General features: G+C 54.4%; 8 protein-coding genes across 8 annotated transcripts; 5 read left to right on the forward strand and 3 right to left on the reverse strand.

Annotated features, from left to right (window-relative positions):
• Positions 1-157: 157 nt before the first annotated feature.
• J4E84_006944 (uncharacterized protein) lies at positions 158-1396 on the reverse strand (the record flags this gene model as incomplete). The annotated part of the gene is made up of 1 exon (XM_049389531.1): positions 158-1396. One exon carries the CDS (start codon positions 1394-1396, stop codon positions 158-160), a length of 1239 nt encoding a protein of 412 aa, XP_049242724.1.
• Positions 1397-2347: 951 nt separating this feature from the next.
• J4E84_006945 (uncharacterized protein) lies at positions 2348-3058 on the forward strand (the record flags this gene model as incomplete). Its single annotated transcript, XM_049389532.1, has 3 exons — positions 2348-2363; positions 2411-2806; positions 2838-3058. The coding sequence occupies 3 exons, from the start codon at positions 2348-2350 to the stop codon at positions 3056-3058; spliced, it is 633 nt and encodes a 210-aa protein (XP_049242725.1).
• A 1816-nt stretch (positions 3059-4874) lies between these two features.
• On the forward strand, positions 4875-6773 carry J4E84_006946 (uncharacterized protein; the record flags this gene model as incomplete). The annotated part of the gene is made up of 2 exons (XM_049389533.1): positions 4875-5126; positions 5172-6773. The coding sequence occupies 2 exons, from the start codon at positions 4875-4877 to the stop codon at positions 6771-6773; spliced, it is 1854 nt and encodes a 617-aa protein (XP_049242726.1).
• Positions 6774-7677: 904 nt separating this feature from the next.
• Positions 7678-10893, forward strand: J4E84_006947 (uncharacterized protein; the record flags this gene model as incomplete). Its single annotated transcript, XM_049389534.1, has 3 exons — positions 7678-9853; positions 10061-10104; positions 10156-10893. 3 exons carry the CDS (start codon positions 7678-7680, stop codon positions 10891-10893), a joined length of 2958 nt encoding a protein of 985 aa, XP_049242727.1.
• A 2360-nt stretch (positions 10894-13253) lies between these two features.
• J4E84_006948 (uncharacterized protein) lies at positions 13254-14834 on the forward strand (the record flags this gene model as incomplete). The annotated part of the gene is made up of 1 exon (XM_049389535.1): positions 13254-14834. The coding sequence occupies one exon, from the start codon at positions 13254-13256 to the stop codon at positions 14832-14834; it is 1581 nt and encodes a 526-aa protein (XP_049242728.1).
• Positions 14835-15262: 428 nt separating this feature from the next.
• On the reverse strand, positions 15263-17808 carry J4E84_006949 (uncharacterized protein; the record flags this gene model as incomplete). Its single annotated transcript, XM_049389536.1, has 2 exons — positions 15263-17734; positions 17788-17808. 2 exons carry the CDS (start codon positions 17806-17808, stop codon positions 15263-15265), a joined length of 2493 nt encoding a protein of 830 aa, XP_049242729.1.
• Positions 17809-18043: 235 nt separating this feature from the next.
• RPL7_2 (60S ribosomal protein L7) lies at positions 18044-18954 on the forward strand (the record flags this gene model as incomplete). The annotated part of the gene is made up of 4 exons (XM_049389537.1): positions 18044-18057; positions 18105-18213; positions 18279-18445; positions 18495-18954. The coding sequence occupies 4 exons, from the start codon at positions 18044-18046 to the stop codon at positions 18952-18954; spliced, it is 750 nt and encodes a 249-aa protein (XP_049242730.1).
• A 1564-nt stretch (positions 18955-20518) lies between these two features.
• On the reverse strand, positions 20519-24114 carry J4E84_006951 (uncharacterized protein; the record flags this gene model as incomplete). The annotated part of the gene is made up of 5 exons (XM_049389538.1): positions 20519-21553; positions 21627-21679; positions 21727-22366; positions 22551-23781; positions 23843-24114. 5 exons carry the CDS (start codon positions 24112-24114, stop codon positions 20519-20521), a joined length of 3231 nt encoding a protein of 1076 aa, XP_049242731.1.
• Between the last annotated feature and the right edge of the window lie 941 nt (positions 24115-25055).

The raw sequence follows: 25055 nt of genomic DNA on the forward strand, positions 1-25055 counted from the left end.
GTAGTCAGCAAACACTTCCATGGAAATCAGATCTGACGTGTAAACTCTAGTCGTATTCGGCTATCCATATGCTCAAAATAGCATAATCAAACGGCATATCTACCACCATACCCATCTCATCGCTCTAATCATGACCAAAGAAAGAATCCATCCCCTCTCATCTCAGCACAATATCCTGCTTACTCGGACCATGCTTCTTCCACTCATCCTCATGTATCCTCGCAACCGCCACCCTTTCCGCATACTCACCCACCCACTTAATCAGCATAACATTCAGCATCTTCCACGGCCCCATCTCAAAACACTCATCATGATCCACAACCCTTTCATCCCATATAAAACGCTGTCCATTCCAGATGGGTGTGCCAGTCGGATGCATAGTATTCGACCCTGGCTTGCTATTATCAGGATTCGGTTCGCGCCACAGGTTCCTGGATAGCAGCACGAACTCGAAAGGACCGGTGGAAGAGGGCTTCGAGAGCTCAGATTCGTAGTCCATGATTGCGCCGCAGGTTTTGCCGTCTGAGTTGATGAGCTGGGAGGATGGGGTTTCGTTGCCTTCATATGTGTTGGGCTCAGCGGTAAACGCATCCGCGCTAATAGTCGCTGCCGTAAAGCGCAGGGTGTTGGACTCGTTGGTGTGGTCTGAGCCGCGCGGCGCGTGGAAATAAGGCGGGTATTTGATGCGCAGGGAGTTTTCTTTTTCCCGCCGGACGGTGTATTGCGCCGACTCAGGACCGACGTGGAAGTGTAAGATCTCGGATTGGAACCATTCGCCCTCGCTGCGTGGCAGTTTGTACACATCGGGGCAGGTTGTTGGGTCGAATGGGAAGTTTACGGGGCCGTCGTAGGCGGTCCAGCTCCAGGATGGTTCGTTGTTGTCTTTCCTGGTCAGGTGGCCTGCGGGACACCAGAGGAGTGAGAAGTCGAAGACTGCTTCTGGTAGCCCGTGCAGAAATTGGCCCCCGCATTTCTTCGTCAGCTTCTTGAACGGTTTCGAGAGATCTTGCGGTTGGTCGGCTTTGTCTGGTGATGTGGTGGTGCTGACTATTTGGTTGTATTTCCGGAATCCGTGGAACCAGTTCTCGATTTCACTGAAGTCTGTTGGGTCTTGCGACTTGTTGCTCGCGATACTGGCGTTGGATGAAGAGCGGAACCTGGTAACAAACTCTATTATTGATCCGCGGCGGCTAGATGAACTTGAGCGTGGTGATCGTGTGCCATCGCTATTGCTGAATGTTGACGCTGGTTCTGGTGCAAGTAGGCCGTTCGATGTTGTAGGCCGCGACTCTTTTTGCGGTGATGTCGATCTTCGAGACATGGGACGGCGTATCCATGAGGGCGATAATCGCTCAAAAGTAGAAGGTGGATCTGTTGACATGACGAGCAGCGACATTGAGCGGAGGTGGAAATTTAGATGTAGTAGTGAAGTAGTGAAGTGGTAGTCGTCGGCAGCGTTGGTCCAAGCGGTGAGTGTTGTGCACTGTAAGACTTCTACTGGCAATGTGAAGCGTCAGACCTCGAGTGTGTCACAGAGGCTGCTTTGCCTCTTGTATCTGACTCTATCAGTTGCCGCTGCGATGGCTGCGCCCCTTTACGGCATGTTGTGTTGTCTGTCAGGGAAAAGTGTGCGTGACGACTTGGTTGCGGACACTAGGAGGCTGTGCATGATCTGGATCACCGGCTCCACAAGGCCCCAATTATTTGCTTCGAGTGGACGCCAGCGGTTTCCAATGGAGTCGCATCTTTGCCGAGATCTGTGCCTGGGCGTCAGTTGCTTGTTTCCCCAGACATCGACAAGATATGCATGCAGCCCAACCTCACGCAGGTGGTGCAAGGTGCCTGTAGCGTCGCTAGACTGGGGACAGCGCTGACAGGGAACTCCTCCACACTGCACATTAACCTTGAACGACAGACGCGGCCTCACTAGTTACTACCAACGAACGCGTCAGTGTCGCGTGTCGCAAGAATGGCATACCACATGGACAAGCTTCCCCTAGTGTTAGCTTGTCTTCGGACTGTGCGAGCGCCAATGAGGGTGGCGGCTTGGGCTGCGCCACATGTCGATGTGACAGTCGCAGAATGACGGCGGCCAAAGTGAAAGCCGACGGCGAGCAGAACTGGGATGGACCAGCGGAGTGTGGAATTGTCATGCAGTGTGGGTCATGATGTGGCTGATGAGCGCCACCTGCGCCACAACTGAGGGGTCGTACCTTCCAGACTGCAGGGTCTCAGGCTGCTGCTGTGACGCGTCTACTCCGCGTAGCTTCATAATTTCAGCTGGCAAGGACATCTGCCAAAACCACAAACCCTAATCCGGACTTGCGACATCTGGAATAACGCCACCATGTCGGGCTACGAAGGTAGGCAGGAGCGACTGTGTGCGCAACACACCAGCTAACCCAGACAGTCGAACACAACATCTCCACCGAAGATGACAAGTCGCAGCAACCCTCGCGCCGACCAGACCTCTCGACCTTCTTCTCGCAGCTTGAACTCGTGGACACGTCGGATCCCAGCGCGCACACAAATGCCAATGCTTTACCGCAGCCCGAAAACATGGCGGCGGCCTTCCGCTTGCTTGCCAATGCTTTCGAGACCATGCGCGGACGACCGGCGGACGAGAGCAACGAACACGGGGATCTGTTAGCGAGTATGATCGAGATGCTCCGCGAGAATGCCGACGACCCGCCCACAGAACTGAAGGGAGTTCCAAACAGCTTCCTGGATGAATTGGAGCGGGTGCCAAAGAAAGCGCTGAAGCCTTCTGACACCTGCCCAATTTGCGTGAACCCATTCCTTGAAGGTACGTCGCATGTCTCAAAGACCCAACGCAGAGCTCAAGAGCTTGGCTGATGGTAACTGCATAGATAAGTACCCACTCGTAGTCCAGCTGCCCTGTCACGACGATCATCGCTTCGACCTGGACTGCATAGGACCTTGGCTCAAGCTGAACTCCACATGCCCTCTTGACCGCAAAGAACTGTTGAAGAAGAAACAACCGCCGCCACCGCCTGCGGATGACGACGAAGAAGACTACGATGATATGTACGCCTGAAAGGTCTCACTCTGCGTTACGTTGCGTCGGAGTTTGGGAATACCAGCAGATAGCGGTTGAACATAGATGATCTCGATCGTCACGCGCACACGCGGAACCTTCCCGGTATTGACAGTGATCAAATGCGGAGACATTCTGCGGGTAGGAGATTAAGCGGTAGTTTGGCGCCGGCCTTCGCTTCCAATTCATGGATCAAATGGAATCCAACATATCTCCACCTCCATAACCGTCCTCGTTTCTGACTGAACAGGTCACTCGGTGGCCTCCCTTGCCAATTGTTGGCCCCGTTGTACGAGCATAGAAGGTAGCAACAGCTCCTCACTGCCATGTACGACCGCATCCACGAGTGCAAGCGCAAGCTCATCAAATCGGATGAAGGAGCCAGAAGAGCCAGCCATCATCATGGAAGCCTCACCAACAATACTACCTCTTTGTACAACCATGCCTGGCCGAGCTATGACCGTTCTCCAGCTTTCATTCATCTTGGCGAATTCAAGCATTTGAACTTCTCCTCGGCCCTATGCAGAGTCAGCACGTTTGGCAGCTTGCCCCGGATCTTTCTAACTGCAATTTGCGCACATGGTATCACAAAAGAACAATAATCGCCTACCTTGATCTTGCGCATCGAGCCTTTCATCCATAATGACTTCTCCTGATCGCGTTCCACCATACCGCCTGACAAGTGCAAATACCGAAAGCGCTTTGAGTCGACAGGCACGGTCGATGCAAACGCTTCAGCAAACGCCCTGGGATACTCTAACTCTAACATGGGATCACCAGCCGTTGTTGTCATACACCTTGCACGTCAGCAGTTGTTGGAGAGTGTGACGCAGGTGCCTCGGTACCAGATGCATCCGTCTGCCCCGGATAGTTTCGCAAGCACATCGTCGGGGTATTTTGTAAAGTCCTCAAGCAACACTACCTCCAGCTTAGCGTGCGTTTCTGTCCCGGGTGGGGGCCGCCGTGATATTGCGATGACCCTCGATACGAGCGGGTTTTGTAGCGCATGGTGCAGCACATGCGCGCCAATGCGACCGGTGACACCAGAAACTACGATCTTGAGCGACATGTTGGTAATAGGATATCCGTATCCGAGAGGCAAGTTTCCCAGACTTTGTCAACAATGCGCGTGGCTTTTCTAAGTGCGTTCGAACACGGCGGAGATAGGCCGCATAAGCACTGGTCGCGTTGTGCAATCACCCGTCGGAGCATCCTTGGAGCCGACATGTCGATAATCCAAAATTGCGAACTTCTCAACACCAAAGTATCTATGAAATTGAGGACTGCGGATAAGAGCACACTAAAAGCACCAAACACGAGTATATTGTACCGTACCCGTTGAGATACGCTTATTAAGGTGGCCATATCCTCGGGCGAGCCTCCCTTGCCGTTACCAAGCGCCGGAGTTGTATGACTTACTAAAGTAGAGGAATTCTCGGCATCCGTTGCGGACGAAACCCGGCCGGCGGTCCGACAGCGTCAGCTCCACATCAGCATTGCCATCGCAACACCTTCACCCCACTATGAAAGTAACATGGCCGCCCCTATCAGGTATAGGCCTGTGACAGGAATACCAGATCTCCGTAATTCATACCATCTTCATCGTTTGTTGTCGCCAAGACTATGATGGAATCATTGAGTAACGCGAGTAACACTTCTAAGAAACGACCTTCGAAAAGTCTACGCCGGGCATGCTGGGAGTGTAAGACTAGGATCCGTTTACACATCATCTGGACTACTTACTAAGGATGCTACAGGCAAGAAGCGCAAAGTTCACGGGAATGCGAGCCAAACTACCCTCAACTCTTCCGCCATCATGGACAATACCGGATCGGATCGGATAGATGACGGGAATCCATGCTCAAACCACATCCAAGAAAGGCTATGCAAACTGGAACAACTTTTTGAAAGATTTGTGTGTCGTAAAAATGCCACCGCAGGCGCCGCCACTACTGTGCCGCACAGCCCTGCCCTCACTGCCTCAGGCTCTACCGAGAAAGACATCAAACCGGATGTATCGGAACAGCGCAGCGATGCGTATAGCACTTCCTCACTGGCCGATGGGATCGTAAGTCGAGTCTATTCGTCCTACCGCCCACACTAACGTTGTCAGCTTGGGGCGCAAACATGGACTTCAGCGCCCTCTCTTCGTACTTTAGTCAACAAGTCAGATAGCAAGGGGCAGCCCTCAGACTACGACAACATTCACCGAACCCTAGCCGCCTTGTTACCATCACAGCACGATGCAGATATCATTTTCGAATCGTCTAACGGGTGGATGATCTTAGAAGGCATCTACCGGGCGTCAAAAGAGATATATGTCAACAACGACTTGCAGTCGTACGCTCTGTGTATGCAGGCTGTGGCACAAGAGCGGCCTATCATCATCGCTCGCACATTACTGCATCTGGCCATCTGTATCAACTCGCTCCCACCCGATTTCGACCATTCGCGCCTCTCGAGCATCTGGAACATGGAGGTGACGATGCAAAACTATGTATCGACGGTGACATCGTTGGTAACCTCCTCGGACGAGCAGATGATGACGTTGCATGGACTTGAGGTGCTTTTGCTCCTAGCTCTCTACCATCTAAACAGTGCTTCGTTACGGCAGTCATGGCTTGTGGTGCGGCGCGGTCTAAGCCTGGCACATCTTATGGGATTCCAGCGCATCATTGCGCAGGACGACCTTAACCCCCCGATCCCAGCGATTTCGGACGCCAAGTCGATATGGCGCCACTTCGTTGACATTGATCGGTATCTAGGACTGCATCTCCGCCTCCCGTTCGGCGCGGACGACTATCCACTTCCAGCAGACGCCAGCCCACATCTGGTTCATCGGTCGAAACTCAACTACCTGACAAGACAAGTGGCGGAGCTTGATCGCGATGTCTCGCCACAGGCATATTCGGCAGCGCTGGCGTTGGACGAGCAGCTGGAATTCTCCATGAAGGAGATGCCCAAGGACTTCTGGGAAGTACCAAATATACCGTCGACAGCAAGGTCGCCAGAGTCTTTCGCCACACTGGAGCGACTGATGGTGCAAGTCTGGCACTTTGAGATGAAGTTATTCATTCACCTGCCTTACTTACTAAGAGCACATCTCGATAACCGCTACGAATACTCCAAAGTCACTGCCTTACAGGCTTGCCGGAACATCTTAATGAGATGGTTCGCGCTTCGCAACGCAAGCATCACCCAAGCCTGTTGTCGATTCGCCGAGCTATCAGTCTTCATCGCCGCCGTCACACTCACACTGGACATCGTCATCGAGCTAGGCACAAAAGACAAAATCGAAGTAAAGAAGACCAAAGGAACAGACTTCGCCATGATATGTCGTCTCATCGGCGAAATGGAGAAACTAGCCAGCGCCAGCCCACGCGAAAGAATCGCAGCACGCAGCGCTATAGTACTCAAGAAGATCCTCTCCTCACTGGACCCGAGCAAACAGCCTAGTGGCAAAGTCCGCCATACGATACCTTTCTTCGGGACAGTGGAATTGGAGTTTATGAAGCTGCCCATACGCCCGGTTTTCGATATCGATTCTGACGCGGGCAAGTTGATGAATGCTACCGCTACGGGACAGCATCTTCCAGTGTTTTCATTCATTGATAACTCGCTGTGGCCGCCGGCTGGTGAGGACGAGGATCAATGGGATATTGTCCTGTTTGATGGGCTTGAAGATCGGGATACGCAGGGCAACTGGGTGTTCTGATTGTGGTACTTGGAATATTTAGTCTGCAGATCTTATGTTCTCAGGACAGGGACACCACTTTGCTGCATGCTCTTTGCTGCATGCTCTTTGCTCTTCGCATGCTGCCCTGCGTATGCACTCAGCAGCGCAGAGGTCCCTGCGGCGTTTTGTCTTTGTTTTTGTTGGAATATGTTGTGGGCACGAGCGTATGGCCAATAACTTTTCGCTCAAGGGCCTACCTGGCGTACTTTGTTTGATATCCTCTTAGCGTAGCCTATGTAATATTTTTAGTTTGGTGTTGTTTCTCCTGCCATGATATGCTGAGGGCGGCGAATTGGCACAGAGCAGCGGGGTAAAGGGGTTTCAGTAGCAGTCGCACAGCAAGCGCGGATGATGTGATTATGGACGCGCACAGGCGAATGGAATTGGAGTGTCGTGTCTGCCAACAGGCAAAAGCAACGCGCACTAGTGTCGCCAGGTGATGCACCGTGTTGAGCTGGCAGAGGGCTGTCGCGGCAAGGCTGAGGGAGGGACTGCAATGTGCCGCTGGCTGATAGGCTGGTTGGCGCCGGCGTGAGGGTGAGGAGGGCCGAATGCATATCTATCAAAGTCTCAGCTTGGCACGTCAAGTTTCGCGTCTTTGAGGTGGTCGCCGGCAGCGTGAGCCGAGTAACAGTGAGGATGGTACTGCTAGTCGCACCTGGCTATCGGTGAGGCACAAAGATCGCCCGGCGACGGCAAACGGATCGCCTTCATCTTGGCCTAAGAACCCTGGCCTGCGACCGACGGCTGGCCAAGCCATCTCACACGACCATCTTCGCTTGCGCGACACGACTCAACGCGCTCCACCCGTGCATGTCGCTGCTCTCTCCTCCCCGGGCGTGATTGTGTAGACACCGTCACCGTCACCCACCACCCACGCAGCATGAGCACGATACTCCACGGCGGCCACGGCGACTTCGGGGCCTGCACCACCCGCCATGGCGACAAAGCCGCGACGACGCACACCGAGACGATAGCAGTGAGCCACGCCGCCGCACCAGGCGCCGCCCTCAGCCTGTTCGAGTCCATCATCACCTCGTACCCGCCCGTCCTGGAGTCGCTCCTCGCCCAGATCTCCACCGTCACCCTCCTCGAACTCTACCACACATCACGGCACTTGCGCCACTTCCTGCAGCAGTACCCCCTCGCATGGAAGACGCTCTCCTTCCGCCTGCCCCAGCCCGCCGTCGCAGTGGGCTCGCCCGGCAACGAGACGCCTGAGAACCGGGAACGCCAGTCCAAGGCCTACTCGCTGAACGCCCTCCTCATACAGACCATACTGCCGAACGGGTCACGATTGACCAGCCTGGACCTCTGCAACACGGCCGTGGCTGGCGTCTCGCTCATCGGCGACGTAGTTGGCCCGCGCAAGGACACCCTCCAGCATCTGTCGGTACGCGGCTGCAAGAACGTCTCCATCAAGTATCACATCGTGCCCTTCCTCGAGCCATACACACTCAAGGACGCACCCTGGATAAAGAAAGACCTCGCTCTGAAGAGCCTATACACCTACCGCTGTCGACATCACCGCCGGCGGCCCTATCTGCCCTCCTCCCTCATCCGGCGAGACTCCGATTCCGACCCTACCCACCAGCTCATCGAGATATGCCATCAGTTGGGGATATGGACAGATACAGCGTGGTGTCCGACACCGGGTGGCAGGTGCAACCGGAGGAAGGACTACCACGCCGGAAGAGCAGGACCCCAGAACATGGAAGTCTGGGTACCCTTTGACCGGTTATGGCGATCGAGCAACCGCATTGGCCCGGTAGAAGGCACGACAAAGCTGGGCGAACACGATGGCAGATTGTGGGAGATTGCCGAGACAGGAGAAGATGGCGAGCCACTCGGTCCCGAAGACGGGAACTCCGCCGGAGAAGGCAAACATGTCCCGGTGCACGAGCGGAGGAGCCACACTGCCTTTGTTGAAGAGGTCAAATGCGCGCAATGCAACGATCCTATCCTGGAGCGATGCGAGTCGTGCAGTGTACGCATGCACTGCATGGGCTGCAGGAAGACGCTCTGTGCGAGCTGCGCCTTCAACAGGCCGATACCGAGGAAACGAGTCAAGACACGGCACTTCGCAAACCTGGCCTTCGGTAACAGCAGCACATTAGGCGGCACACTTGGACATGCGTCAGGGTCTTCTGGACCACTGGAAGACCGGAGTCAAGAGGAAAAGGCCGACCAAAACCGCTTCTGGTGGGCCCCAGGCGCGAGCCGATCACCGAACCTCATGAACGAGGGTGCACAGGATGATGACGACTCTGATTCCGAAGACGGGAACAACGGTATGCCTGTACCACCTGCGAACCGCGAGCCACCAAAACTGAACATGCATTGGTGCTGTCTTGAGCCCATCTTCTCTGGCGGTGGCGGTATTGCTGTTCTGGGTACGGGACTGGGCGGCCGAGGAGCGGATAAGATACGCGCAGCGCCTTTACCTCGCACAAAGGAGTATGAGGATCCGGACTTCAGCAACACACTTCGACCCGTGGACTACGTCCGGGAGTTGAAGAACAACGGCCTGTACGAATACGTGCTTGGGGAGGACGTTGACATCCTGTCATACCTGAAGCAAGACTCGCTTGACCTACAACAACAAACATGTCCGAGAGGGCTATGTAACGACTGCTATCGGAGCTTCCGGTGGAAAGTGTCATGTCGGGCTTGCAAGAATCCCATTTGCAAGGAGCATGACTTCAGGGCGCTCAAGGTCCGCAAGTGTGGCTACCGGGACCTACATACAGAGCGGGACCATGTGCGGTCGCATAACGAGCCGCCACAACGCCTTGTCATACCCGAGTTCAACCCAAATCGGGCCAGTACACCGGATCCTGAACGCACACCCACAGCATCGTCATCGCATCTAGACTTCTACTCCACAGGTGACAATGAGTCTGAATCGTCCGAGACACCCATGTCTCAATCGCAGATCATGGTTGCTCCCCAACACTCGTCGATCGACATGTCAACCACAACGTCCTTCAATTCTATTTCAAATCCCGAGCCTTTCCAACTTGCCACCTCGCTATCGTTTGTTCCCATCAGCTCTGGGCGTCCGCGTTCTTTCAGCGTGTCTGGCGTTCGCGGTCGACCCACCAGTGCTTGGCCACCAAATTCGCAACGCGTCCCTATCAATCACCCTGTCACAAATCCTCTTCCCCTACCGTGCAATCCGCGGCATCCCGTTCAGTGGAGTGGTTGTGGTGCATACTTTTGCCAGTACCCGAGACCCGCAGGAGATGTCCGACCACAGTGTCCAGCAATTCTCAAGGAGTGCTCGGAGTGTGCAGTCCTTGTTTGCGATGTAAGTTTAATACCAATACCTAATTATGACAGATCACTAACATGCCTTTAGCAATGCGCATCATCGAATCCAACTTGCACATGCACATTCTGCACTGTCAACTACCACTGTCCGACATGCACACATAAACCCAACGTTCGTGCCAAATGCCGGCTTGAGGCGGAGATCAAACAAAAGAAAGAGGAACAACTTCGTGCCATCGCCAAGCAGAGGAAAGACAAGGAAGAGCGCGGGCAAGCAGATGAGCTGGCTGGACAGATGTTTGAGTTCTTCACAACAGTCTATGATGAGAGCACTGTCAATCCGACCATGGATGGCCCCTCATCATATACACATGAGCTACCTATCCCGAGCCCGGACTCTATCACCGTAACAACAGAATTCGGTGTCATGGAAGAACCCGCAAACTTGACTACCATCAGTGCGTCGGGGCCCTCGCCGTACCACGCTGCCTACGACCATTCCGACGATGAAGAGAACAACGTCGAGATGACTGAAGACGTGAACGAGGAGGTCGAAGCACTTCAACAAGGACTGGCACAAATGCACCTTACCCCCGTGCCCGGCATGAGCGCTCATATACTGCATCTACCGGTAGACGTCGAGGCTGAACACGTTCAGCACGACAGCGAGCAAGAACAGACTGAGGAAGTCAACGACACCGGTGCAGAGGCAGATGTCGATACCGATGAGCTCGACGCAGGTGCCGAAAGTACCTTTGTCGATGAGAGCGGCGATGATACTCTAGGCGGCGGTATTCTCACGCCTACGACTACACTCACAGCATGAGTCAACGTTCAACAAATTTGACAGTCTATCCAACACGCGAACGCACCGCATCGCTCATACAGCTCACTTCAACAACGCATCTCCAACATCATCCACAACGGAGAAAAACAAATACCAAATTGCACTTTTACGGAGTAAGAACAGGCTCGGGAATAAACTTGTCTCTACGGAGCAAGACACAACGGAGGATCTAAAGCAGGTGATACCCAACGGGAAGGAAACATGGTTCGAAAAAGGGAAGTTTAGTTACGCTTTACTAGGGCTTTTTGCTGGTGGGGAAATGGGAGGGTATTTTACTGGTATATTGGAATTGGGATTGGGACTGGGACTGGAACTGGAGTAGGAGTAAGTTAGGTTGGTATGGTAAGGGAAGGATATCTGATGGGTATCTTTATGGTTCCGCATTTTGGCGTTCTTTTTTTTAACAGCTAGAGTATTGGGGTAGTTCAATGAGAGTTCGGACGTGGGGTTCCTTGCTAGAATTGGTGTATGGTGTATGAGCATTGGTGGTTGATTGTGACTGTTCCATCCGCAGTATGTTTCGAGGGCAAAAGACGTGATGTTGATTTCGTCATGATAGCAGCCTACATGAAGCTTTCCAGGCTGTTAAAACGCAGCACATCACAATCGCAATCGCACAACTTAGTACACACAATCATCATGTCATATCATCCAACAACCACACCCCTACTCCTTCTTACTCAACAACACCTCCTTAACCACCTCAATAACCTGCTTAAACGCATCCTTAGGCGCAGCAACAACACCCTTATTCTCCCTAAGCGTCCTGCCCAGACCAAAGTTAAGCGGCTTTCCGTACGCATCACTAACCTCACCACCCGCCTCCTGAACCAACACAACACCCGCCGCGTGATCCCAAATCTTCTCCTGGTACGTCTTGCTCACCGGCAGCCTGAGGTAAAGATCTCCCGCTCCACGCGCAATGGAACAGTATTTGGCTTGCGAATCCATGCGTACGGAGGGCTTGGTGATGCCGAGCTTGGATGCGATGGCTGCGTTGTCGCCTTGGGAGGAGTGGCCTGCTTCTACGGATTCGCAGAAGGTGGCTTGGGTTACGTCGGAGAGGGGTTTCATTTGTATGGGGTTTGCGGCTGTGAGGGCGCCGGCGCTGAGGGGGCGGCTTGTAGCGCCCTGGCCCTTGACAGCGCCGAAGAGCACGCCCTTGCCCTCTTTGTCGTCGGCGTCTTGTCCGGTGGTTGTGGTGAGGGGCGCTTGGTCGTCGACGGGCAGGTTGGGGCACCCGATTACGCCGACGGTGGGGACGCCGTCGACGAGGAGACCAAGACACACGGCGTATTGTCCACCGCGCAGGAAACCTTTTGTGCCGTCGATGGGATCGAGAGCCCAGATCCGACCTTTGTTTCCACCCTCGCTGTTTCCTTGGTCGAGTGCTGCGAGCATGGCGTCTGCGCTCTTGATGGGTCCGCCGATCTTTTCCTCTGCGCTGCTGTCGGAGAGCTTCGCGGCTTGTACGAGGTCCCAGACGAGGTCGCGCAGCGAGTCGTTCTTGCGGAGGTCATTGGCGTCTTCTTCGCCGACGACTTCGTCTTCGGGGAAGGCGTGCTTTATCGACGCGATGATGAGGGCTTGTGCGCCGAAGTCGCCGATTGTGACGGGCGAGGAGTCGCTCTTGGATAGCGTGCCTTTGGAGTGGCTCGAGTAGACGGACTTTGTGAGGATGGAAGCGCGTTGGACGGCGAGGAGAGCGATCTCCAATTCCTTTTCGTAGGCCATGGTGTGTATGCTTCGATTCGAGGGAGTGTATACGTGCTGTGAAGTGTGGAGTGCGGCGGACGGGTAGATGTGGTGTTTCAATTGGGAAAGACGAGTGACACTGCGAGAGAACAGCGATGGATTGACAAGTGAGATAGCCAGGATGACGAGGGCGAGCAGGAAGAATCTTGATGGCGCAATTTGGGTGGGCATTGAACGCTAACACTAACAATCTTCAGCCCCTCCTTGTCGCTTTGGTGGGGTTCTGCACGGAGGTGGGTTGACGCGACGCAGCCCGCTGGCGCTGGCCTTGGCGCTGCGGGCGGAGGTTACTGCATGGGGAATCGGGTCGCCGCCATGGCAACAACACTCTCATCAACGGCTTTCAACTGCTGTTAGTGCACAGACATTCGAGATTGCGGTCTTGTCTTGTGAAGTGCAGCTTTTATCATATCTTCTCCACTGCGACTGATCGATGCTGAGTGAATAGACGCACCTGGCATTCGACTCGAGTGGACGTAAACAAAGATCGACACGCAACTCTACGACGCGCACATCCCAATAATCAAACCCGAACGATCCGCCTTTCCACCCGAATCATCGCGAATTCGATTCACTCCGGAACCATGACTTCAACAGAGCAGCAGCCTGCGCTAGCGACCACGAAGCGCAAGTTCCACAAGCTCCTCGATAACCTCACCGCAAGCAACTCGACGACTTCACTCGCGAGCAGCCTCCAAGAATCAAATGCATCGACCGCGTCTCTCTCCGCGCTTTCGGAACCAGATAGCCCTGAACATCCGAACAAGCGTCCGCGCAGCGCAAACCTGAGCATGGAGCGCCAGAGAGGCATATCGGAAGGACAGGAGCGCATACGGCAGCTCAAGGAACAGCTTATGACGCCACGGAGAGAAAAGACTATCAAGGTCGTAGGCAAGACGGTAGTCACGCCAAAAGCCTCGACGCCGCGCAAAGCACCCAACTTTCAGCCATACAGCCAAGAACATTTCCTAGAGCGACTAAAGACGTTTGCAGACGTGAGAAAGTGGACGACCAAGCCAGATGCGATCAACGAGGTCGAGTGGGCGAAGCGGGGCTGGAGTTGCGACATCTGGAACACAGTAGCCTGCAAGGGAGGATGCGAGAATCGCGTTGCGGTCAAGCTGAGGCCGAAGCGGAAAGATGCGAACGGAAAGGATCTAGAGATGAGCGAGGATCTGGCTTTCGATATCGACGACGCTCTGATAGAGCGATACAAGGATCTCATTGTAGAGGGACATTCAGACGACTGTCTGTGGAGGAAGCGAGGGTGTCAAGGTATGAGGATGCGCACAGTAGGAGCGGTAACACAACTAACGACCCAAACAGAAGACATCTACCACATCCCCATCGCATCACGCACCAAGAGCTCAGCCGAACTCCTCGACCGCTACCGCTTCCTCAAAGCCATAGCCACCGACCTCCCCCTCCTCGAACACATCACCTACCCCGACCCACCCATCCAACAAATCCTCTCCCGCATCCCCTCCTCCTTCTTCACATCCAGCGGCACACAACCCCCACTCTCCCCCAGCGACACCGTAGCCTTCGTGTTCGCCCTCTTTGGCTGGACTGGCGTCTCCGAATCGCGCATCTCCCTCGCAGTATGCAACCACTGTTTCCAGCGCCTGGGTCTGTGGCTCTCCACCGCGACGCGCCTCACAGAAATGAGCAAGAAACTAGACGTGCCGCTTGAGAGCCTACGGCTTAACCTTCTTGAGAGCCACCGCGAACACTGTCCCTGGAAGAACGCCGACGTCCAAGCCAACGAAAAAGACAGCCCAATAGCCAACATGCCCGCCTGGCAAACCCTCCAATTCATGCTCCTAGGTCGTCACAAAGACATGCCTACCTCTGCCTCTGGCATGCAGACCCCGTCTAAACAAACACCACGCAAATCGCACCAGCAACACGCCCGGAACAACGACAGCGTGGACATTGGCAGTGAGCTCGAGTACCCGCGCGGCAGTTTCGATAGTGTTGAGAGGCCGAAAGATGTCGACGAGGATGAAGACGGCGGCCTGAGAGAGAAATGGAGTAAGCTCAAGGCGAAACTGAAGCGTAGTGCGAGTAAGAAGAGCTTGAAGAGTATGAAGAGTGGGAAGAGTGTTAAGAGCGGAAAGAGTGTTGCGACGAAAGCGGGGGATAAAGAAAAGGAAAAGTCTTAGGTGGGCTTTTTGAGGAGGGGGTATCGGTTTGCGTGAGAGTCTGTGTGTGGTTTGTTCTTGTTTCGATTTTTTTGAGCGCGGGTTTATGATGGGGAAGGGAAGGGGAGTTTAGAAGATATTTTTGTAGTTTTATTGGATACCCCTTTTAATACACGTTGTTGGAGGTCATGATCAAAGAGGCGATGAAGATGTTGAATGATTGCATCATGACATTCATACATAGATATGCGTGATAGAGTAAGAAGCTAAGCTCCCGATGGTAACTAAAGAAGATAAAACGCCAACCCATATGCAAACTAGATGATGAACCCAAGACAAAATGCCCGAATAAGGACTTTTACGTTGTGAAGAGGTGACGACGCCTAAGCATCGCCCTCCATCTTCACATCGTCGTCTTCGACTTCAACCTCCATAGCGCCCTCTTCCTCCTAGTCGACCATGGCATCGGTAAATTGCAAATCGTCACTAACATCCCCCTCATCCTTCACCTTGGCATCGTCCTCGCCTGCCTCTTCAGCATCACGAGCTTGCTGCTCCGCCTTGGCCTTGTCGGCAACGTGGTTGATGATCTCGGTGTCCTTCTCGTTGAACAACCTAAGCAGCATGGCCTTGCGGTCATCCTTGTCGACCATGAGATTGGCACTGCCAGGATGTCTCCAGAGAGGGAGTACCATGCGGAACGGAATGCCCTTCTCGTCGTCCTTCTCGACGCGAATGAAGCAGCAGCCCACGTCCATCTGTTGGAGCTGCGAGCCGACTTCGCCGAGGCCGGTGTCGCCCTCTTTGGGTAGCTTGGGGAACATCTCGCGGATGAGCTGGTGAAGGGTTTCCTTCTTCTCTAGCTTGACTATGCGCTTCGTTGCCCATGGCTCAAGGATACGGATGCCCTCGTTTTGTAACCTCCATGGTGCTTGCGTGCGGTCCTGGTCCTTGATTTTGTGTGCGACGAACATGACGACACCGCAATGTATGAACTTCATGCCACGGTCTTTGTTGAGTGTGAGGATAGTCCTGGCTAGATCGGAGGTGTAGTAGATCTTGTTGAGGGAGAGACCCTCTTTGTTCTTGACCATGAAGCGGTCACGTGGGAAGCGATCGTCGATGCCAAAGAAGTTCATGATGGAGGCGATGGTTGCGTCGTCAGAGGGGAGGTATTCAAAGTACTCCTTCGCTTGCGACTGGTTCTCGGGCTTCAAGCGGGCAGCTGAGCCGTTGGTGGCAGGCTTTGCGTCTGGTGTTTGTGCTGCCTCAGCGACTGTGTCCTCGGTCTTGGCCTTCTTGGGGGCTTCGGTGTCTTCATCCTCCTCCAGCTTGCGCTTCAGGGGAGCCGTCTCAGAGGCCTCATCTACAGACTCCGTCTTGGTAGCATCGGCTTCAATCACGTTCTCAGCAGGAGTGGGGATCGATGAGTCAGTGGTTGTGTCGGCGTTGGCGTGCGACCTCTGGGCCTTGGCCAAGTTCTCTGGGTTCTGTACCTGCGCAATCTTGATGTCATCCACCTTCTCAAGGATGGCGATAAAGAAACCGCCGGTATCTTGCAAGTGTGGGTAAACACGAATGCAGTTTTCAAGAGGGATGCGCTCCTCCTCGGACTTCGGTACAGGGGGGAAGCATCCGGGAGTGACCTTGGTGGAGAACTGACGTTCGGGCTCTTCGGCCTCGTACTTTGCCCTCGCTTTCTGGTATGCCTCCCAGTTGGTGAACATGTGAGCGGTCTTCTCTCCTCCGGCAGTGACTGACGATGTGTCGAGCACCTTCCACACGTTGAGACCGGGCTTTCGCTTGAGGTTTGGCAGGTGGTCTGAGCAGTCCACGAGTCGGACCTTCGAGTTACCACCGCAAGCCTCGATGGCTGCTGCGACGACAGCCTCGTTCTCCACGGGGTTCAAACTGCAGGTAGAGTACACCATGCGGCCACCCTTCTTCAGCATCTGAAGACCTCGGAACAGGATGCGCAGCTGGAGTCCGTGAAGACCAAGACCATCCTTAGGCGTCCACTTCTGCCATACGTTCGGGTTCTTGCGAGCGGTTCCGTCACCAGAGCAAGGTACATCAGCCAAGATCCTGTCGTACTTCAGGTATTGTTTCCTCTGGCCATCGCTGGGTAGTTCGATCGAAGGGAAGATGGAGGCGTCGTGTTGGGTTACGATAAGGTTGGGGAAGTTGAGGCGCTTGACCTGATGGACCAACATGCCGGCGCGCTTGTAGTCGGAGTCGTTCGCGATAAGGAGACCTGTTGAACGCCCGTCGTCGCTGTAGTCACCGTCCTGGCTAAGGTCAACCGACTCGCCGTTTGCTACCCGCTGTACGCGCTCTTCCTCGTCGCCGTGAATCATCTCAGCCAATTGCGCCGACTTGCTTCCTGGTGCTGCGCACATGTCGAGGACGACCATGCCTGGCTTGACGTCGAGAAAGTGTGGCGGTATCATGCTGACAACTTCCTGTCTGCTGATGTTTCCGGACGCAGCTTCGGCGACGAGGAACTTCTGAAAGTCGGCAAAGGGCGCATGTCGTCGAATGACCTTCTTGTGCGTCTTCATGTGCCATACGAGCTCATCGGGGAAGGCCTGGACTGCCTCGGGAGGCGAAACGGGCTTGCCTTCGAACTGCTTGGATGCGATCGCCGGGATGTAGCGCTGCTTGAAGATTTCGCGCACTGCGAGGGCATCGGACTTGGTGCCAGTGAAGCGGAAACTGTTGGGCAGGTCGGTCTGGAGAGCCTTCCACATCTCCTCGAACTCTGCTTCTTCCAAGAATCCTCCCATGCGATAGTAGCTCTCGAAGAGCTCATTCTTGCGCTCAATGGTAGACCATGGCTCTGAGCGAGTATCACGTCCTCCACCACCGCCGCCTCCGCCGCGACCTTTACCCTTGCCGCGAAATGGTTTGCGACCACCGCCCTATGGAAGTCAGTGGGCGTTATCTATGTGTGGCGCATGCAGTATCTACTCACGCGACCGCCGCCTCGTGCCATTGCTGCGAGTAGGTATAGGTAAAAGGTTGAATTTGCAAACCTGCCACCACTGTCGCAAGTTGGTAGCTCTCAGGAAAATGTCGATAGCTTCGAGAGGCGGGCCAATAGAGCGGGGCATTAGCGCTGCACTCGATCTTGGCGGCCACACTAGCGCCCGCACATGAATTTCGAACTGGGCTACCGAACTTTCTTCCTCCAGCTTCCGACAACAACAAGGATACTAACCACCAGCAAAATGGCCCGCTCATCGTGAGTATACCGCGCTCAATTCACCGCAACTCAGCTAACAAATGCAGCGTCCCCACCCAGAATGACATCGCTGTCCCCGAGTCGGTGCTCAAGAAGCAGAAGGCCCACCAGAAGACCAGCGACTCCCAGGCCGCTGAGTTGAAGAAGAAGCGTGAGGTATAACAGTCTCCCAGAACCTGCGCAAGCAGATAGGAGTTCCACAGTTGGCTAAGATTTCTTAGGCCAGCAAGCAAAAGCGCGAGGTTATCAAGGAGCGCGCCGCCAAGTACACCCAGGAGTACGCAAAGGCCCAGCGCGATGTCATCGAGGCCAAGCGTGCCGCGAAGCGTGACAACTCTCTCTTCGTCCCCGCCGAGTCCCGCCTCGCCTTCGTTGTCCGTATCAAGGGGTATGTTGCAGTTTTCCACACCTGCAAAACCTTTCACTAACCCGCGCAGTATCAACAAGATCGACCCCAAGAAGCGCAAGACCCTTCAGCTCCTCCGTCTTCTCCAGATCAACAACGGTGTCTTTGTCAAGCTCACCAAGGCTACCAGCGAGATGCTGAAGATCGTCGAGCCTTTCGTCGCCTACGGATACCCCAACTTGAAGACCGTCCGCGAGCTTGTCTACAAGCGCGGTTACGGAAAGGTCAACAAGCAGCGTCTGCCGATCACCGACAACGAGCTCATCGAGGCCAACCTCGGCAAGTTCGGTATCACCTGCATTGAGGACATCATCCACGAGATCTACACCGTCGGCCCCAACTTCAAGGCCGTCTCCAACTTCCTCTGGCCCTTCAAGCTCTCTTCCCCCACTGGCGGTTTCCGTACCCGCAAGTTCAAGCACTTCATCGAGGGTGGTGACCTTGGTAACCGCGAGGAGTTCATCAACCAGCTCGTCAGGCAGATGAACTAGGCTGTTGTGCTTTTTGTTCAATGGGTGGAGTAAACGGTTAGCTTCAAAACGATACCATGAAGATCACGACTACTGGTCGCCCACTCCTCGACGGAGGATGGAGGGCAGGCCGAGCCACATGCTCTGGTTAGCTTAGACAAGTCTTCTGCACATCAGCTGAAGGAAGAATTCAAAAAGTTCATTCCAAAAAAGTCCACTCTATTTTTGTTCGTATTGTGATGTGTGTGCCACTGATGTCTTTTGACTCAGTAACTCATGTCGAATCCATCGTGTTTCTCCCCATCGTTCAAATCTTCCTGACTCCGACACTTCAAATGCCACAGCTCCCGCAGACGATTCAGACTCAAACGCTCAACTCGCCACTCCGATGCTTGCCGCTGCTGTATCTCAGCTTTTTGTCGAGAGAGGAGTCGTGCCAGTGAGAAAGGGCTTGGTCCGTAGTGGACGACCATGTAGAGACACATTGTGGTATTGGGGAAGCTGATGGGTACGTAACAGCGACGAAGTGGTCTTGGTAAAGTTTTGTGCTGGGGTAAATGTGGTGGCTGTGTGTGAAGGCTTTGGATTTGAATTCGGCAGTGACGTGGCGATCAAAGAGACAGTAATGATAAATCGGTGTAAATGAGATTCATAAAGTGATAAAAATGTCAAATAGAGTGAAGTCGTGCATGTGTTTGTGAGCAGTGAGGTGATGCTCATACAGCCATAGAAGTCTACGTGGTAAAACGGGGTATGAGTCAACACTTATGAGTTATGACCCTACACTACCCGAACTCAGCTCAACATACATCAAACCTTGGGTTTTTCTATGATCCCGTAACTGAGATGGTATCCGGGCATGGTGTGGTGTGGCATGACTGCGAACGGAGACAGTACCTGGGTATGGAAGGGATGCGGAGGAAACATCAAGGGATGCGAAAGGAAGGGAGGGGTTGATGAGGAGAACAAAGACCCAGCTAGAAGGTTTCTTTGATACGTGCAGGCGGGTTTTTTTTTGGGAAGCTGCAAGCATCTTTGTAGAGAGGTGGAGAGGGTGTGATTCCGATTGAGCGCCCTTGTGGTGGGTTGTGCGGAGTAGTATGTGTGTGTGTGGAAGAACGGGAGTGGAGGAGAGCAGGAGGAATGAAGTCGCAGGGGTGTGGATGATCATGGGAGAGAACAAGAGGTTGTAGTAATGTGAATGGACTCTCAGTCTGTTCTAGGGCAGATGTATGATCCCCGCATGTTCCGGTGTGGTGGCAGTCCAAGTCCTCCAATCGCACATGTCAACCTCAAGATCGCTTCGATCACTACAATATTCGACAATGAACACACAGAGTGACAACACGAAATTCCTCATGTATTGAACCCATCTATCATACAGCCATCCATACATTCATCGCCATTCTTCTCATAACGGCGTGGCGCCTATCGGAGACCGCCGCCTTCCGGCTTATCCAGCCCTGCCCCCACGTCCGCGACTGTGCCGCAGATGTACACAAGGGCGGGTAAGAACAATACCCGGTATCATTTTACTCGATACCATCAAGTACAGTAAGCCGACGGGCAATGTTATTCCCGGCTCTTACATCGAGGCTGAGAGCCGGTTCTCGGAACACCAAGACCGAGTCTTACATCCCAGTCCCACCTGTGCCTCCTGGACCAAAGAAAAACCCGTCGAAAAGATCCAAGCCGTTGCCCTATTGGTGATTGTCAGCACGTGTACTTCCATCGTAGCAGATAGTAGCGACAGTGAAGGGAGGGAACTTACATCACTCCAATCATGTGTCCCATCACCAAACCCCATTCCAAAGCCTATGCCTACATCTTGCAGCCCACCACTTCCTGCATCGGCACCATTACCGCTTGCGCCCTGCACGGGGAAACTGTCTAGGAAATCTAGATCAGAGAACCCTAGATCAGGGTAGCTGGACGTGATATTCTGTGAGAAATTGTTGTAAGGGACTTGGTTGCTAATCTGGTAGGGCGATGGCATTGATGGATTAGTAGGCGGAGATGTAGAAAAGGTATTTTGTTGGTTCGGGCTAGTCATATTTGAACTTTGGGCGAAGAAGTTGTTTTGTTGCTGCTGCTGTTGGAGGTGGGGTGTGCGCAGTTGGGGAGATATTTTCAGATCCGCTGTGAAGGGCTGCATTTGAGATTCGGATTTCATGGGTGGGGGAGGGGGTCTCATGGCGTTGACTTGGTTGCTTACGCGACTGAAAGACCGTTTGTCGGTCTCGTCGTCGGAGAAGAGGTCTTTGAGGTTCATGTCGAAGCGTGGCATGGGTCGACGCTGCTGCTGTTGTTGCTGTTGGCCAAAGAAATTGGCTGTGTTTCTTGGTGCGTAACCTTGCATGTCGGTGTCTGACCTAACGTCTGCATCGGCTGCAGATGTGTATGCAGTATTCGGTGAGGTTTGTGTAGGGTACTGCTGTGCTTGCGGAAGTGACCGCAGAGCTTGCGGCCCGAAGCCGGTGGTGGACATGCACATCTGAATGGTCGCTTTGCTCATCCGATCGAATGCATCGCGGCATGCTTCTGCAGGTGGACACTTGTCGATCAGGTCACCCAGCACGGATGTCGCGGCAAGGACGGTGAAGTCGACGTCGTCAAGAGACTGCATTAGTTAGACATGTATGTTACACCAACAAAACGTATCCACAGTGATACGGAAACTCGGACCGACTTACCAATAGACTGCGTACATGAACGCTGTGCCACACTGCGTAGAGGAAGGATATACCTGCAAATGTCAGCACTGTGGGTACCGGTGAAGATAATGAAGCTTACCAGCCATGAAGAGATGATGTGTCGCCAAAAAGGTGTAATTGACAAGATGGACGCGGTGCAACTGTCGATACAACTTCAAAACCTTCTGGCCGGCTTCGGCTACCTTGAGGAAAACGAGATCTTCGTCTTCGCGCTCCTCAAGATTGCTCATGGAAGGACTGCCCATATCTGAGCCGGTATTGCCCAGTTCTTCCTGCAGACCAGAGGGCACGACCAGGCTCTGTCGGTACAGCATAATCAATGCTTGCCAGTAGTTGAGCTCGAGGAATAGTGGCGAGAACTGCACGCCGGCATCAAGCTGTGTTGGCGCAGAGTCTTTCCATTCCAATAACCGTCTGTCGATATCTACGCGCCACGCGCGGAACGACTCAAAATTGATGAGGAATGGCGAAGGCAGCTTGGTATGCATGAACTCATTGCTCTGATTGGCACCACTCGCTCTTGCCTGCTGTGCCTGCCGATGTTGTAGGACTTGCAGAATTTCAGACTGCAGTAGTCTCAACCGGAAGTAATGGTGGGCCACAATCTTGTATGTCGGCTTCTCTTGATGCACTGGCGGTTCCAGGAATCCTTCCTTGGTAATGTAGCGATCGTCGAGGAGCGAAGGAAATTCGGTAGTCACAATTTGGTCTGTGATACCCTATGCAGCTGTTAGTCACGCATCGAATTTTGAGAGCACGAGACCACGTTGGAAAGTCGGTGTCGAACATCCCGATCCTCGACATGTCCCCTGGTGAAGACTGCCGCACATGCATGCGGGATCGTGACATAACCGACATGATCGGTAGTACCATACGAAAATGAAGACCCAGGAAAGTACTTACGAAAGGTCTGCCAACACACGTGCTGACCAGCCTGTCCAACGAGTAGACGCACCACCACAAGCGTCTCCGTAGGTCTCTGACCCACTGTCTGCGGCCCCTCTCCTTTGCATCTATTTTCGAAGGGTTCCCGCCGCTGGCAGCCGTCGTGTTCCCGTTACCCTCAGTTTTGAAGGCCGCGGTTCCAGCAGACTGGTCTTCCGCACCCGCCCCGTCGATACCCACGCCATCCTCGTAATGCAACCCTAGGTCCACTCCAAGACGTACAGCAACGCCCACAATGTACCACAGCCCAGGGGCAACAGGTCGCAGCAGCGCAAAGCCCGCGAGCAGTAGCACAGCTTGTAGCTCCTCCAGGCCACCGCCGAAGCCGTCGGGACGGTCCGCAGCGGGAGAGGAACCCAGGAAATTCTCTAGGTGCACAATGGCGGATGCGTGGTACTCCTCGGGCTGATGCTGGTGGCCTGCAAGTCGCCGCTTCTTGCTACTCGGCGGTGATGATCGTGATTTTGTTGGTGAGCGCCCGTGATCCGACGTCGGCGAGCCCTCAGAGTCGGAACTGCCTAGGATGATGCCAGCGCCTATGGCAAACACGATGTTGAGCATGTACGACTCTCGTGATGTGCGGTGCCGTTCACCGGAAGCGTACACACGCTCAAACATTTCCATAAATTCGCCCCGATGCAAGATGGGGATTTGTGGGTTTGCGTGCTCAAAGTACAGCTCAACAAGACGCGACCCAAGCTCTCGGTCTGGGAAGGGTGCCTGCCGTATGGTAGGTTTGGTCTGCAGGCCAAAGAAGGAGTCGCGCATCGAGGTGCCGCTGTCCACGACATTGCTCGTTACTTTGGCGCCCCGATTGCTGCCGCGCTCAGAGGAGGAGCCTGATACCGAGCTCTTGACGGCAGCAAACACGACGCGGGCGAAGGATATGCCGGATGTGGAGCCTAGATATCTCGGGTCACTGGCGCCTTGCACCGAGACCATTCCGATGTTGGACACGAGCTTGGTCAGCTTCTCGCGATCGTACTTGTCGCTCTCCTCCTTAGCCTGGGCAGCCGAGGGTTTGGTGTTGCCATTGCGCGGCGGCGGCGCAGCGGATATGGGTCGTGGTGTAGCGGCGCCATTGGAGGCAAAGGCCGGGTTGAAGTCGTCGGGCTCTTGGAAGGGGATCGAGTTGTCGCGCAGGAGCGACTCGAGGTAGGCGATTCTGGTTTCGCAGTAGAATACATAGCTGTAGCGCTCGTCAGTCGTAGCCGAGGCGACTGCCCATAGCTCCCCCAATAACTGCGTACCTGCGCGGAATCTCACGTTTGGTGATGGGGTCGTAGCCGACGCACTTGACGCCGGCCTTGTCGCAGGAGGCGCACGAGGGCAGGCGCTGGTCGCAGCGGTTCTTGCGCAGCCGGCAGCGGTTGCAGGCGCTCACATTGCGGAAGGAGCTCGACGACGACGAGGCAGGCGCGGCGGGCGAGGCGGGCTTCACCGTCGACGCGGGCGAGTCTGAGGGCGAGGGCCGGTCGCCGTCATGAGACGCCTCGTCCAAGGAGCGCTTGAGGCCGCTCATCAGGGCGCATGGCAAGAAAGTCCGCAGGGTTCGGGCTAGTGAAGCTCGCGCACGTCTGGCGTCTATTCTCCGAGCTCTCGCTGAACGGGCGGGCAGCTTTCTTGCTCCCCCGCACTCTGGATCAGGACGTCAGCAACAGCGACCACTGCGGGCGGCGTGGATAGGGCTGCGGATTGCGATTGCACGGGGAAGATGTCTGCCATTCTCCCAGCGGGACGCGGTAGTCGTCGCTTGAGAGTGGATGGCTAGCTGGTCGGCTACGGGCCTTATCTCTCCAGCGGAAGATAGGCGTGGGCGGAGTGTGGGTGCGGCTGCACGTCATGCTCGCCATGTGGGTAGACGTCTACTTTGTCATGTGCTATGGGGTGCGTCCAGCATCAATCTGTTCAAGATGCCATCTTCCTCCTCTCAAAATTATGTCATCGCCAGTTACACATCCGTCTAGAGGTCGACATGGCTGTGGTGCTGATTGCAAGGCTGAGCAAGCCCTCGTAGCATTACTAAACTGCCTCGGCCTCGGCAAGCCGACGTCGCGATCCTTCAACACCAAGGGACCACAAAAGGAAGCCGTTACTTTCGTCACCGCGCGCATACATCTGCCGTCCATGACCTCGTGATACCGTTTCATGGTCGAAGCAGCCATGCAAGGCGTCCGGTATCCGCATGTTGGCGGTCACTGACTCGCGATCCCCGTTACTCCACCACGTGCATGAAGCACACCGATCCAAGCACGTGTAGAAGGCAAAAGGAAGCATCCGTAACGTGCAAGGGACCACTTTGACAATGCAAATTCCCCACTACACCTGTTTTGCGACCTCCGCTTAACCTTCAAGACAGACGCATTGAACTCACCGCTGGAGGCCTGTCACGACTCAGATCCGGCTAATGCACTCTTCACGACGTACATGGCAAAACAAAGGTCTGCGGTTTGAGAAATCATC

The sequence above is a fragment of the Alternaria hordeiaustralica genome (genome assembly GCF_023758085.1).
Source record: "Alternaria hordeiaustralica strain BMP 2776 chromosome Unknown scaffold_14, whole genome shotgun sequence".
Classification (NCBI taxonomy): domain Eukaryota; kingdom Fungi; phylum Ascomycota; class Dothideomycetes; order Pleosporales; family Pleosporaceae; genus Alternaria; species Alternaria hordeiaustralica.